The sequence below is a fragment of the Peromyscus maniculatus genome, chromosome 4, assembly GCF_049852395.1.
Source record: "Peromyscus maniculatus bairdii isolate BWxNUB_F1_BW_parent chromosome 4, HU_Pman_BW_mat_3.1, whole genome shotgun sequence".
In the NCBI taxonomy this organism is placed as follows: Eukaryota; Metazoa; Chordata; class Mammalia; order Rodentia; family Cricetidae; genus Peromyscus; species Peromyscus maniculatus.
Window position 1 is genome coordinate 152,526,995 of NC_134855.1, and position 13,386 is coordinate 152,540,380.

Genomic DNA, 13,386 nt, shown 5'->3' on the forward strand with positions numbered 1-13,386 from the left:
GCGAGGCCCTCAGGAGGGTTATTTACACCGGAGTGCACCTCCACATCCCTTGGGTCTTCCTTCCCACCTCACTCAGTTCCAGAAAGATCCCTTTCCATCCCTCTCTAAGGAAAGGCCTCCCTCCCCGTGGAGGGATTGTCTACCAAGTGTCCCCTGGCCCAGGACTTCCCACAGGACCACCTGCCCTGAGGCTGTTTCTCCCCACCTCCCTGCCTGTCATGGTGGCTGAGAATGAAAGCCCTTCACTTCACTGGGTACCTCTCCTCCCTCAGGTCATTCCTCAGAGCTCTGTGAGTCAAAGCAAATGTCTTCAATCAGCAGCAGTCCTCAGGGAAACCCTGTAAAAGAAGCAGACCCTGACCTGAAAGGTGGGGTGCCAGAGACCTGAGGCAGGATGTTTATTGGCTTTTTTATTATTTATTATCCACACAGAGCGTGCCAGTGACATCTCTTCCCAGATGTGACAGCCAGATTGTCTCCAGACTGTGTGGTGTCCCTGAGGGTCTCTTGAGGAGGACTGAGGGCCAGAGAGGTGGAGCCTAAATCAAGGGGACCTGGAGACCCTGGAGCAAAAACCTCAGTTCACTGGGGAGAGCCTTGCTCTCTCTGCCATCCCTCTTCCTGCCATGTGCTGACACTGAGCCTAGGACCTCCTCACAGGAGCCTTGGTGGGGTGCTTGCAGGCGGCCCCTTGGAGGAGGTAGCTCGCTTGGTTACAGTCTGTGAATATGAGCATGTGTGCAACAGGCAGAGCCGAGTATGGACACCAACAAGTGTCTGTCCCTGCCTCCAGCACACCATCGAGACACTAGGACATGGCTCTGTCTTGTCCTGCAAGATGTGCCTGGAGTCAACCTTACACTTAGAATGTTCTGGAAAGACTGTCGGAAGTTAGCAGATACGTGGGCTCCCAGCTAGGCCTGTTGGCCATGGTGTGTTGTGGGTACACAGCAGTGTGGTAGGGGGAGGATGAGAGGGCTCACACAGAGTAACCAAGTAGGGGGAGGATGAGAGGGCTCCCAGAGTAACCAAGTAGGGGGAGGATGAGAGGGCTCCCACAGAGTAACCACCGCCCCCAGCAACACAGTACGACAACCTTGGGTGGCCCCAAGCTCAGGGTCTTTGCTCAGACCGGTTAGTCAGAGATCACAGATGTCCAGCACGGACCACTGTGTACAAAGTCTGCTACGTGAGTCACCCTATCCATTACCTATGTTGGGATGCTCCAGGGTGGGGCAGCCAGGCTATGTCGTTCTGGGCACATGGACCTCTCGGGCCGGAACTGAGAGTGGCTGGTCTGAGATGCAGGCAGAGATGCAGCAGGAGCAGCAAGGGCTGGAGGCCAGCAGGCCAGCGCTGAGTGAAGAGCAGGGCCCTCCATACGTCCCCTCCTAGCTAACCGACTTTCCCTTTTGCCTTCCAGTGTGGGGCTGCCTTCCAGGAGGATGACGTCATTGTGCTCAATGGCACTAAGGAGGACGTGGAGTTGCTGAAGAAGAGGATGGAGGAAAGGCGGCTGCGGGCCAAGCTGGAGAAGGTAATGAGGGCTTCACTTCTGCCCCGGGGCCATTGCAAGCTATGCTCCTGCCTTAGCAGAACTTGGGGGGACGGGTACATAGCTGAGTTTTGTCAACCCAGGAGGCCTAGCCTCTAGAACAGATTCAGGGCTTGGCTACGTTGGCCTTCATCTGCTCAGGGCATGATGGTGTAGCGGAGATTTTAAAGTGGTACCTGTCAAGCACTCGCACAGAGTTTGGCATTAGTGAACCCTAGGAAAGGGGAGTCGTTGACTTTAAAAGAGTACGCATGGACTGTGACTCAGTAGGAGAGCCTGGAGCCCTGGGTTCTGTCCCCAGTAAAGAAACAGAAATAGGAGGACTCATACTCCGTTTCCATAACTGCAAAGGCAAGAGTAGAAGCCACCATCGTCCCAGCAAATCTGAAGGCTTGCGGGAGGAGGTGCCGAATGGTTTTTTTAGTTGGCAGACAAAGCAATGGAATTCATTGGGGCTGGTTTTTTGTTTTTTTTAATAGAAAGGTTAAGCTCAAGGAAAACTTGGGCTAACCTTCGTTTTACTGAAGTGGAAATCTAGATGTGGCACCTGTAATCCATCCTCCTAAGGCAGAGTCAGGAGGGAGAGCAGTTTGGAGACCCGCGGGCCAGGGGTGGCCCAGTGGTGAACGCCTGCCTCTTGTGCACAGTCATGGGTTTGATCCCAGCACTGAAACCTAAACAAGGGTAAATGCTGGAGTGTTGGAACTGTGACAGTAGGTCGTGTAAGGACGCACAGGAGGGAAGTGCTGGCATTAAACTGCCCACAGCTGCCAGCATCGTCCAAGGGGAGAGCGCCGCGGTGATGGAAGGGGCTTTCCGAGCTTTGCTGGTGCAGTTTAATCATAGAAGAGCGGGCAGAATCGCATCACCTACCTGTGATAGTACTTCACTGTGTGAGGCTTAGAAGGCTGATGGTCACACATGGGACACAGACTCTGAGGAGAAGCCAAATCCATTCTCATTTCTTCCTTTATCGTCTTAGAAAATGGTGCGTGTAATGTTCCCTAACGCTAGGAATTGTGGGCAACTCTGAAAGTAGATGCCACAGAAGTGCTCTGTGCAACTGTTTACAAGATGGTAACAGCATTCCTGAGAAATACTGAGGGTCACTGGGTCGTTTAAGCTGAGTATGGAGGTTAAAAAAAAAATCAAACATTTGTATGTGTGTGTGCATGTGTATGTGTGTATATGTTAATTCTAAATTACCAATTTAAAATTTAGTATTACTTTTTTCTAAATTACTCTGTGCTTACCATCATCAGAGCATAGAGAAGCCTGGAGTGTCTTTGACAAGAGACAGCAACTGAAAGACATGCTTGCTCGTCTTTGCTGTCCTTGGTCGGTTTTTCAAACACAAAGAGGGGCGTTGTGTACTGAGAGCAGCAGTCAGAGAGCGCACGGAGCCCTGGCTGTTCTCCCTGAGTGACTGTCCTGTCGTAGGCTTCCTGCCAAGTCCTGCAGAGCCCAGTGGGACTAGATCCCCTCTGCCGCCTCCTCAGCAGAGCCCTGAGCACGCTTAGCTACTGCTGCCAAGATACAAAATATTTCCCAAATACCCTTACCTGCACACAGGGCTTGGCGCCTCCGCATGCCTCCAGCTTTGACACAGCTCAGCCGCAATAGAGGGCTAAGAACTAACGTCTGCCTCGGTTCTGTTTATAAAGTGGTTGGGGTGTGTGGACTCTTAGTGTGTGCACACACTCAGAAGCAAGAGCACAATGTCAGGTGGCCTCCTCTGTTGCTCCCTGCTCTGTCACCGTTAGACAAGCCCGAAGACCACCATTGCGCCTCATCTTGCTGACTAGCAAATTCCCAGGACCCCAGTCTCTACCTGCCGGCGCTGGGACAGCCATGCGTGGCCATGCGCAGCCATGCCCGGCTTTCTGCAACTGGTGCTTCTGCACTGAGACGTCTCCTTGGTCCTGACAGCCAGCCTTCAGATTTGCACGTGTGGATTTCATGTGTGCAACAGTTTCCTGTGTGTGTTTTTCAGATGCTTTAAGTCAGATTGTGTGTATGTCACACATTCAAGGCTACCACCAAGAAAGCTCTGTTCAGTGTTTGTAAGAGACGAGGGTCTTCCAAAATCATTATTTTGTTTTACTTTTTAGAGACGGTCTGGTGAAGCCCAGGCTGGCCTCGCACTTGCTGGTCTCGTCTTTGCCCGCCCTGGGCTGAAACATGAGGTGCTCTGCGGGCTCAGCTCTATCTTTTTGGTGCCCCTTTTTGGATTTTTATGGAAATGACATTTTAAAGAAAGTTGTCAACAGTCCTTCTGATCATCTGTGCAATTGAATAGAATTTCAGAATGGTCAGCCTTTTGGACTGACCAATAACTATCATACTAATCCAGCATCTAAAACTCTAACGAGAATAATCTAAAGTTTAAATCAGCTAGCATTCCTCAGTGCGAGCCCCCAAGCCTTGTAGCTAAACAAACATCACAGTCTGGCAGCTTTGAAACGGAGTTCCCGAGTGAATGAGCTTCTGTGTATGTTCGTGCATGGACTCTATGTTACTATTTAACTGCTCTTTGTGTGCTGTGGTCACTGGAAATACTGACCTTTTGTGTGTGGTATGTGCTGTTGGGAATCAAACTCCAAACTCAGGACCTCATGAACACCAGGTGAGTGCTCTGTCACTGAGCAACATCTCCAACCTCTGACATTGACTCATCATTGAAGTATCTTGTCTACATTTAAAACTTTTGAGAATATGAAGCTAAATTGATCAGCAGCTCTGTATGGACTCAGCCTTTGTGGGGGCAGAGCTGCTTGCCTGCAGACAGGTCATCCTCAGAGAGGACGCTGGGCCCTGGGCAGGCCCACTGCTCTGTGTCCTCAGAGCATGCCCTCTGTGTTAGTTACTCTTCTGTCACTGTCCTAGAACACCATGACCCAGGCAACTTACAGAAGGAAGGGCTTATTGTGGCGCACAGTTCCAGAGGGACAGTCCATCATGGCTGGGAGGCTGGGCAAGCAAATGGAGGCGTGTCGGCAGAGCAGGAAACTGAGGGCTCACACCCCCATCCACACTCAGGAAGCAGAGTGAAGTGGAAGTGGGGTGAGGCTGTACACCCTCAAAGCCCACCGCACTCATGTACCTCCACTCATGTACTTACTGAAGGTTCCATAACTTGCAGACAGCACCCCCCCCCCCCCCCCAGGGACCAAGTGTTCAGTCACTGAGCCTCGGGGGACGTTCTCACTGAGGCTACCACAGCCTTCAGTGGCTTCTTTCTTCTTACAGAAAACAAAGAAACCGAAGACAGCCGAGTGCGTGTCAAAGTCAGGTGTCGCAGACGGTAAGATCCCAAAAGATCGGGGTGCAGGCTGTGTCCTGAGGCACCAGGGCCTTGCTCTGCTTTGGCTTGAGGTGTGTTTTGCTGACTCTGTGTCTTTTACAGACTCTGCAGGGCCATCAAAAGTGAAGGCTGGCAAGCCGGACGAAGCAGACCCTGACCCCAGAGAGAAGAAAAGCACCTTGGTTTCCAAGGGCACAGGTGGGCCTTACTGAGCCAGCAGAGAACTGAGAAAGTTGGGGAGCCAGAGCAAAGGGATGAGAAAACTTGGGCGTTTCCCAGTAATTCATAGGTAGCTCCCTGTGTCCTGTGAATTAAAATAGAGCCTCACGTTCCAGCCTGGAGCCCCGTTGGCCCAAAAGATTCTGGACACAAATCCCGACTCTTTCTTTCTGCTGAGCAAGCTTCTGGTGCCACAGCAGGCAGCCACTGTGTGAGGGCTTGGCCAGGTGGGAGAGCTGCTCTTGAAACTCTGTGTCTTTACCTCAGAGAAAATAGCATTTATGACAGGCCAGTGGAGAGGCAGGGTCAGCCATGGTGCCAGGCCGGCCTGGGTCATGTGGTGAGTTCCAGGCTAGCCTCTGTCTCAGAAAGGAAAGAGCAGGGGCAGGAGGGCCGCTCAGCAGGTAAGAGCCAGTACCCGAGTTCTTTTCCCAGCATCAATCTGACAGCTAACAACCGCTTGTGACTCCATCTTCAGATCTGATACCTTCTCCTGGCCTCCACAGGCACAAATACATACATGGCATACATTCACACAAACACACACATACAGAGAAAAAAGAAAACCGAAAGGAAAATAAGTATTTATGCCATGTCTGGTGGCACAGGCCTGCCATTCCGGCTGCTCAGGAGCTGAGGCAGAAAGATGAGAAGTTTGAGGCCAGCCTGGGCAACTTACTAAAATCCTGTCTCAAAATAAAACTAGAAAGGGAGCCGGGGCTGCAGCTTAGTGGTGGAGAGCCTGTTTAGCATGTGTGAGGGCCTGGGTTCATTGCCCAGCACTGCAGAGAAAAACTAAGGTCACAATTCTTTTACAAGAAGAAAAGCACAGGTTTGTCAGGTTAGAGAAGTGTGGTGTTACGTCCCACAGGAACAGTGGCCAGCAGCCCCCCACCCCACCCCCCACCCTACCCCACCCCGGCCCTCCATCAGGACAGGCCACTGAGACTTCTGGGCGCTTTGTCCTTGTGCAGTGCCAACCTGGGAGGACCAGTCCCTCACCTGAGTGCTGAGAAGCTGGGGCAGCCTGGTGCCAGCACACAGTGTTCAGCAAGACCTTAGTGGTTAGGGCTCTGTCTAGCTTTTAGGAGACACCGTTGAGAGTCTGTGGTAGCATGTGCCTGCTTGGGAGGCAGAGGCAGGAGAATCACCCCAAGTTCAAGGCCAGACTGGTCTACATAGAGAGTTCTGGGTCAATCAGGGCTACATAGTGAGGCTCTGTCTCAAATCATTAATTTAATTTAATCTATTGTGGGCAGGGAGTGTAGCTCAGTTGGCAGAACACTTGGAGAGTATGCACAGAACCCTGGTTCTCCCACCAGCACGGTATAAAATGTTATGGCAGCACATTCCCATAACCCCACCCTCAGGAGATGGAGGCCAATCTTGGCTTCATAGTGAGGTCGAAGACGTCTGGGCTGCAGGAGGCCCTGCCCTGTGCTTCAGCTTTCTTTGCAAATAGTAGCAAAATGCTGCGAGGTTGGGGAAATGGCATACGTGACTTGTTTCTTTTAAAAACTCAACATTTGTCTGGGCGTGGTGGCACCCACCTTTAATCCCAGCACTCGAGAGGCAGAGACAGGTGGAGCTCCAAGTTTAAGGCCAGCCTGGGCTACAGAGTGAGTGCCAGGACAGCCAGGGCTACACAGAGAAACCCTGTCTTGGAAAACAAACAAAAATTGGACATTTGGAGTGGTCTTTAGTCCCAGCCTTACAGATTTTGTCTTTGTTTTCTAGCAGCTAACGGGAATGCTTCTGGGAAAGCTGGGAAGCCGCCATGTGGGGCCCTGAAGAGGTCCATTGCAGACAGTGAGGAGTCGGAAACCTACAAGTCCATCTTCACAAGCCACAGCTCTGCCAAGCGCTCCAAGGAGGAGTCTGCCCACTGGGTCACCCACACGTCCTACTGCTTCTAAAGCAGGGCCATGCACAGCCTCTCCCCGCAGGGCTCCTCCCCTGTGGCCGTCTAGGCCGCTTGCCTGATGTGGCACTGTGCTATAAAGCTGTCCTCTCCACTATTGGACCTGCGTGGTCACTTGCTGTGAGGAGTGTGGGTCCCGGGGAGGGGGAGGTGGCTTCAACATGACTGGCAGCCTCTCCCACAGGCTGCACCTCTGGCTTAGCCTGGTAGCCTGGTGACTCTACTGCTTACATTTAGGTAACAGAAAAGATTCCGGGTTCCTCACTGTACAGTTGCCTCATTTTCTAAAGTTGTAATGGGTCAAGGAAGCATTGACCCTGAGTTCAGCTTAGGGACAGAGTTCCAGTTGTCAGACCTTGCTCTGGGGTTCTTTCCCGATACAAGGACATCATCGTAGAGGAATCAGACACCTGAGTGATACAGAATAAAGCCCTCTTCTCTCACCTCTTCTTTCTTCTCTCTCTTCCTCTTACAGCTTGGTAAGAAAATGGCAGCCATCACGGTGACAGGGGCAGACAGGAGTGACACCTTTTCCATCTTCACAGTTATAATCGGAACCTCTGTAAGACTGCTCACGGGAGCAGGATAGAGCTGCCTCCATGGGCCAGTTCTAAAACCCCGCTCCTGGGTTGGCCAGATGGCTCGCTCAGCAGATAAAGCCCTCGGCACGCACACTTGCGGACCCGAGTCTGGATCTCCAGAACCTTAAGCCAGGCGAGCACTGTGGCCTGTGGTTCCAACCCTTGTAAGGCAGAGATGGGATTCCCAGGCAAGGTGCTCACAAGCTCAGGGTTCTCGGGAGAACCTGTTTCAGTAACTAGAATGGAGTACAACCGAGAAAGATGCCCAGTGCCAACTTCGGGCCTCCACACAAGCCTATGAGCATGCAAACATACATAAACACTAAAGCCCCTGCTTCCACCCCAAGCATGGTGGCATGTCTGTAATCAAAGCCCTCAGGCTGAGGCAGGAAGATCACTGAGATGTCAAAGCTGGCCTAGGTTACATAGCAAGACCTTGTCTTGGAAAACAACCCTCAGGTTCTCTGCTTGCAAGTGATGGAGCTAAGCCCAAGGACGATTGAAGTTTGTTCTTGGACAGTATGTTAGGGGGAGTGTAGGCGTGGGCAAACAGGATTAGCTGCGAAATGAGCACTGTCCAAGAGACCTGGGATGTCCGATTTTTGTACTTAGAAACCAAAATAAACATTGTAGAAATACCTGGGAGGTTTTTGTTTTGGTTTTTGAGATGGGGCCTCACCTTAGGCATGGCTGGCCCCAAACTCAAGATCTTCCTGACTCAACCTCCCAAGTGCTGGAATTACAGCACATATATGATCAGTTTTTCAATGAAAATGAACCAGGGCTGAGGCTGCAGCTCATGGGGTTGAGTGCCTGCTTGGCACGCACAAGGCCCTGGGTCCTGTCCTCAGCACTGCATGATAATCTAGAGGGGACCGGCACCTGTGCCCCAGCGTTGGGAGGGGGAGGCAGCTGGATAAGAAGTGCGGAACTATCCTGGGCTACCTAGCAAGTTTTAGGCAATCCTGAGAATACATGAGGCTGTGTCTTAAAAAATAATGAATTTTTATTGTGTGCTTTTCTAAAACAAAGCTGAATTAGCCTTTTTAGAGGTTTTTTTCCTGTTAAATTCTCATAATGGGGGCTGGAGAGATGGCTCAGAGGTTAAGAGCACTGGCTGTTCTTCCAGAGGTCCTGAGTTCAATTCCCAGCAACCACGTGGTGACTCACAACCATCTGTAATGAGATTGGCGCCCTCTTCTGGCCTGCAGCTGTACACGCAGACAGAACAAAGTATACATAATAAATCTTTTTTTAAAAAAGTATACCAGTTACATTATTGACTAGTTTTTTGTTTGTTTTATCAAGAGGCCTTTACTGGGGCAAGAGGAAGCGAACAGGAAAACTCAAGGCCGCTCTGTTTTACTGCATCTGTACAGAGAAAACAGTCCTCTTAAGCTGTATTTTAATAATCACAACTTTTAACTTTTATTATGCCTTTTTTTAACCACTTTCACATTTCTCAGTCTTGAAACTTCAGTATCTTCAGGCCTCCAGCCTCAGAAACTTCCACAGATTTCTGCCTGGGCTCTGTGATTCCTTCCTTGCCATGCCCCTGAAGGGAACCCCGATAACGGAACAGCGTTTGTTCTGAGAACCCTCTCCAGCCTGCATGGTTAGGAAAGGCATGGCCTCCCTGAGGGCAGGCAGCCGGCTTTTGAGCTTCCCTGGGTGTCTGAGACCCTGCTGCATGAGACTGACACCAGTCCCTTTCTGGGGCCCTGGAGCTAAGCTCCACCCTCGGCTTCACCTGCCACCCGAGTCCAGGACCTTGGCCCGAATGTTCTTTCTGAGCTTGGCACACTGTTGGGAGAGGCCGTCATCTATTTCTGATTTCATTTATTTGATTCAGACATTGTGGTCTGAGTGTGCCCCCTGGAGCTGGGTCCAGTAAGAAACAAGGTTACCAGCCACAGGTTGCTGGTTGATAGGGGTCTATGGCCTGCACCAAAGGAGAGTGGCTGGCCTTGCCCAGTCCTGTTCAGTGGACACACTGAAGGAAAGGGATTCTGGGCTTCCTACCCTTAGGTACCCATGAATGTTTCCAGATAGCTGAAATCTAGTGTGCCCGGCGCGGTGGGCTGTGTTGTGTGGAGCCATCTCTGCAAATCAAGCCTGTCTTCCCATCTGGTGTCACCAAACAGCCACCGAATGCCAGCGCTGACATCAGAAGCAGGCCCTGCAGACCTTCACGTGGGAATTTTCAAGATCTGGCTCGGGGCCTGCCAAGGATGAACCTCCAAACAGGCCGTGCCGAACCCCGGCCATAACCCACAGCCATAACCACCAGGGCCACTTGCCTCTGGAGGCTTTGTAGCTCTGAGGATAGAAGGCTTCGTGTGACGCGAAGCCTGATCTCTAAAGCAGCAGTCAAGCTTGCATTCCTCCGAGCCTGAGGCAGGGTCTGGTAGGAGCCCCACAGAAGCAGAAGCTGTGCCCCAGGGGAGTGTCCACTGTCAGAGGGCAACGCGGTTGGGGGCAGTGTGAGGAGGTCAGTAGAAAGTCACCCTCGGTGGGTCTGAGCACGGCCCCTCCTTGTGACCAGGAGCGACAAGTGTGGGCCTTACACTGCATGGCTTAGCATGTCTGGTTTCTTGTCACCTCTACCAACTGTGTGTGTGTGTGGTGTGTGTGTGTGTGTGTGTGTGTGTGTGTGTGTGTGTGTGTGTGTGTGTGTGTGTGTGCATGTGGAGACCAGAGGTCAGCCTTGGGTAGTGTTCCTCAGATGCTGTCCACTTGTATCATCTTTCACTGGCCCAGAACTCCATAAGTACTTAGGCTGGGTAGCCAGCAAACCCAAGCTTGGCCGGTCCCTGCCTCCCCAGTCCTGCAGTTGTGAGAGCACACCACCGCACCCAGCTTTCTCATACATGTTCTGGGTACTAAAAGTGGGCCCTTACGTTTGCGTAGTGAACACTTTCCCTACTGAGCCATCTCCCCAGCCCCTGTCACAGTCCCCATAATGCTGATGAGTCACAGGTTTTGGTGCAGGCCAAAGGAGAGATCCATGACCCTTAACCAGCAACCTGTGGCTGGTAACCTTGGTTCTTACTGGACCCAGCTCCAGGGGGCACATTAGCTGTTCACCACAATGTCTGAATCAGATAAATGAAATCAGAAATAGATGATGGCCTCTCCCAGCAGTGTGCCAAGCTCAGAAAGAACATCTGGCAAGGAGACAACTCCCTCCTCTCTTGTCTTCCGGAAGTTGCTCCTCCCTGGAAGTCCTGCTAGGCAGGCTACTTGCCATGAACCTCAGTCTTCTCAAGCTAAAGGCATCACAATGGCTGGGGCTGTCAGCTCAGGGCCCTCTGTGACATCACCAGGACCCAACACTAGGTCCCCAGTCTCTCTGGCACGGCGGCAGACAGACCCACCATGAGCAGCTTCCCGCCCCGCCTCTGCTCAACATGCGGACGCTGAGATGGTTCCTGTTCCTGCCTCTGTGCATCTCTTGCGCCTGCGCCTTCATGTTTTCTTCGCTGAGGGAGAAAACCAAGGAAAGCCCAGGGAAGGTGCCTTGTGGAGGACATTTCCGGATTAGACAGAATCTTCCAGAGCACACCCAAAGCTGGCTTGGGAGTAAATGGCTCTGGCTATTTTTCGTCATTGTGATATATGTGGTGCTGAAGTTTCGAGGAGACAGTGAGAAGAATAAGGTAAGGGTGTGGTGCTCACACCACAGCCATTGGCTCTCAGAAATGCAGGTTCTGTTCCTAGAGGCGGGAAGGACGACTAGTGTCTGACCAGAAAACCCTATCACGCTCCCGGGGAAAGCTGGGTGAATCTGCTTCCCCGGTGACAGTAGCAGTCTCCACATCCATAGCGGATGGGACAGCCTGGGACGGGCTACTAAACAGCTCACAGTTTTTCTGTGAAGTAACTTTTGTTTGTTTTTCCAAATTGAGAGTAGATGCAAGAGCTCTTGGTGTTTCACGTCGGATCTGCTCACAGAGCCAGGCTCACACACACCTGCTTTTGACTCATCACAAATTTCTGAACCAAAGGAAATTTTATTTCTGTAAAGGAATTTCGAGGCCTGTCCTAGGGTAAAGAGTAGTGACCAGTGTCCCCACGGTGTCTCAGCAGCTCTTCAGGAAGCATTGGGACAGAGGTTCAGTCGTAGTCAAACCCGACATTTCAAGACACTGGCCAGGGGCTGGGAGATGGCTCCGTCTCAAAAGTGCTCGATGTGCAACTTTGAGAACCCAAGTTCGATCCACAGTACCCATGTAAGAGTCAGGCAGGCGTGGTGGCACACACCTGTAACCCTAGAGCCGGGCCAGGGCGGGGACAGAAGGACCCTGTTAAAAAGCTAGTCTAGCCGAGTTCTGGAGTTCCAGAGTCAGTGAGAGACCTTGTCTCAGAAAATAAAGTGACGTGGTGGAGGAAGAAGCCAGTGCCACCCTCCACACACGTGTACTCATGCACATGTAAACCCATGTATACACAACATGAGTCATTCTGGCTGGGGCAGAGGCTGCCTCTAAAGGATCAGCTGGAAATCATTTCAGCTCTGCAGCCCATATCGTCTCCGTGGCCGCTGCTTCATCTCTGCCGTTCAAGCCTGCGAACAACCGCAGCTGGTACATACATAACTGAGCTTGGCTGTGTGCCAATAAAACTTTATTTATAAAAACAAGTTGCAGGCCAATTTGAACACAGTTTGCCAACGTCCGAACTAGGTTTATCGTTGTGTTACCTCTTAGATGAGCCCAACTTTGAGAACTGCGTTGGAACTAGTGAAGCCAATGGAGTGATTCACCCTAATATCTTTCTTGACAGGAGCAGAATCCTACTGGCCTTCGCAGCTGTCAGTTTCGCTCTCCACCAAAGAAAATTCAAAATGTTTCCCCCAGCAAAGACTTCACTTTCAATACTTTAACCCAGCTCGAGATGGAACTGGTGAAATTTGTGTCCAAGGTGCGGAATCTTAAAGTCTCCATGGCAACTGGCAGTAACCCCAGGCTGCAGATCCCAGATATACCCATGGACCCGCATAATAATGTCACAATATATGAGATATGGGGAGAGGAGGAGTCTGAGTGAATGGGCTTATATCAAAATATGAGAGAAGATAAGTCGAGTGTTGACAGACAGTATCCAAACTAATAAAGACTATTCTGAAGAAAGAGTCCCCCATGTGAGATCTTTTCCCCTCACCCTTTTTGTTTTTAATTGGAGTTTAAGATGGCAAGTCCCAGTAGTCCTGGGAGCCATTACTGTGTTCCATTTCCCAGTTATCCACAGATGTGCACAAGGACGCTCCTGAACACAGATCACTGGGCCTGGGGTTTGCCGGGCTCGAGTCTGGCGGCAGGTGCAGACGTTTTCCCGGACACAGTTGGTTTCTATATACTATCTGCAAATATCCAATTCAAAATGATTAATTCCATTCCACAGTCTAACTTTGACTGTGGATTTAAAATGACAGTGATTAGTCAAGAGAGACAATTCTAGAATCTTTTGCTTCTCTCACAACCAGGAAAATCTTTTTATTCATTCCATCCCAGACCTGAGGTGTTGCAAACTTTTTCTTCTTCTAGCAAACTAGCAATTACACACGCTGTAGTTGGATTGAAGAGCAGAGGAACAGCTGGGTGTAGCAGCCTACGTCTGCAGTCCCAGCTCGGGGGGCGGGGGGCAGCACTTGCACAAGGACCCCAAGGTCAAGGTTGTCTGCATGGACTTAGGGATGGGAGGAGATGCCTCGTGTGCTTTGGGTTTAAGAAATAGATGAACTAAAGAAGAGTTCTCAAATCGGTCTTTTTAAAATGTATTTCTATGTATATGTATGTACCTGCTT

The 13,386-nt window shown here is 51.0% G+C and overlaps 2 protein-coding genes across 3 annotated transcripts in view; both read left to right on the plus strand.

Annotated features, from left to right (window-relative positions):
* The window catches only part of Rtf2 (replication termination factor 2), a 30,473-nt gene extending 23,375 nt beyond the window's left edge, over positions 1 to 7,098 (plus strand). The window contains exons 6-9 of one of the 2 annotated variants that reach the window (XM_042276887.2): positions 1,424 to 1,537; positions 4,805 to 4,859; positions 4,962 to 5,057; positions 6,816 to 7,098. In XM_042276887.2, the coding sequence (XP_042132821.1) occupies positions 1,424 to 1,537; positions 4,805 to 4,859; positions 4,962 to 5,057; positions 6,816 to 6,994 (444 nt within the window). In that variant the 3' untranslated portion in view covers positions 6,995 to 7,098. The remainder of the gene's footprint in view (positions 1 to 1,423; positions 1,538 to 4,804; positions 4,860 to 4,961; positions 5,058 to 6,815) is intronic. The other variant, XM_042276888.2, reaches the window with a different exon arrangement.
* A 3,626-nt stretch (positions 7,099 to 10,724) lies between these two features.
* On the plus strand, positions 10,725 to 12,712 carry LOC102904678 (protein FAM209). Its single transcript, XM_006985348.4, has 2 exons — positions 10,725 to 11,239; positions 12,366 to 12,712. The coding sequence occupies exons 1-2, from the start codon at positions 10,991 to 10,993 to the stop codon at positions 12,627 to 12,629; spliced, it is 513 nt and encodes a 170-aa protein (XP_006985410.1). The 5' UTR covers positions 10,725 to 10,990; the 3' UTR covers positions 12,630 to 12,712.
* Positions 12,713 to 13,386: the final 674 nt, after the last annotated feature.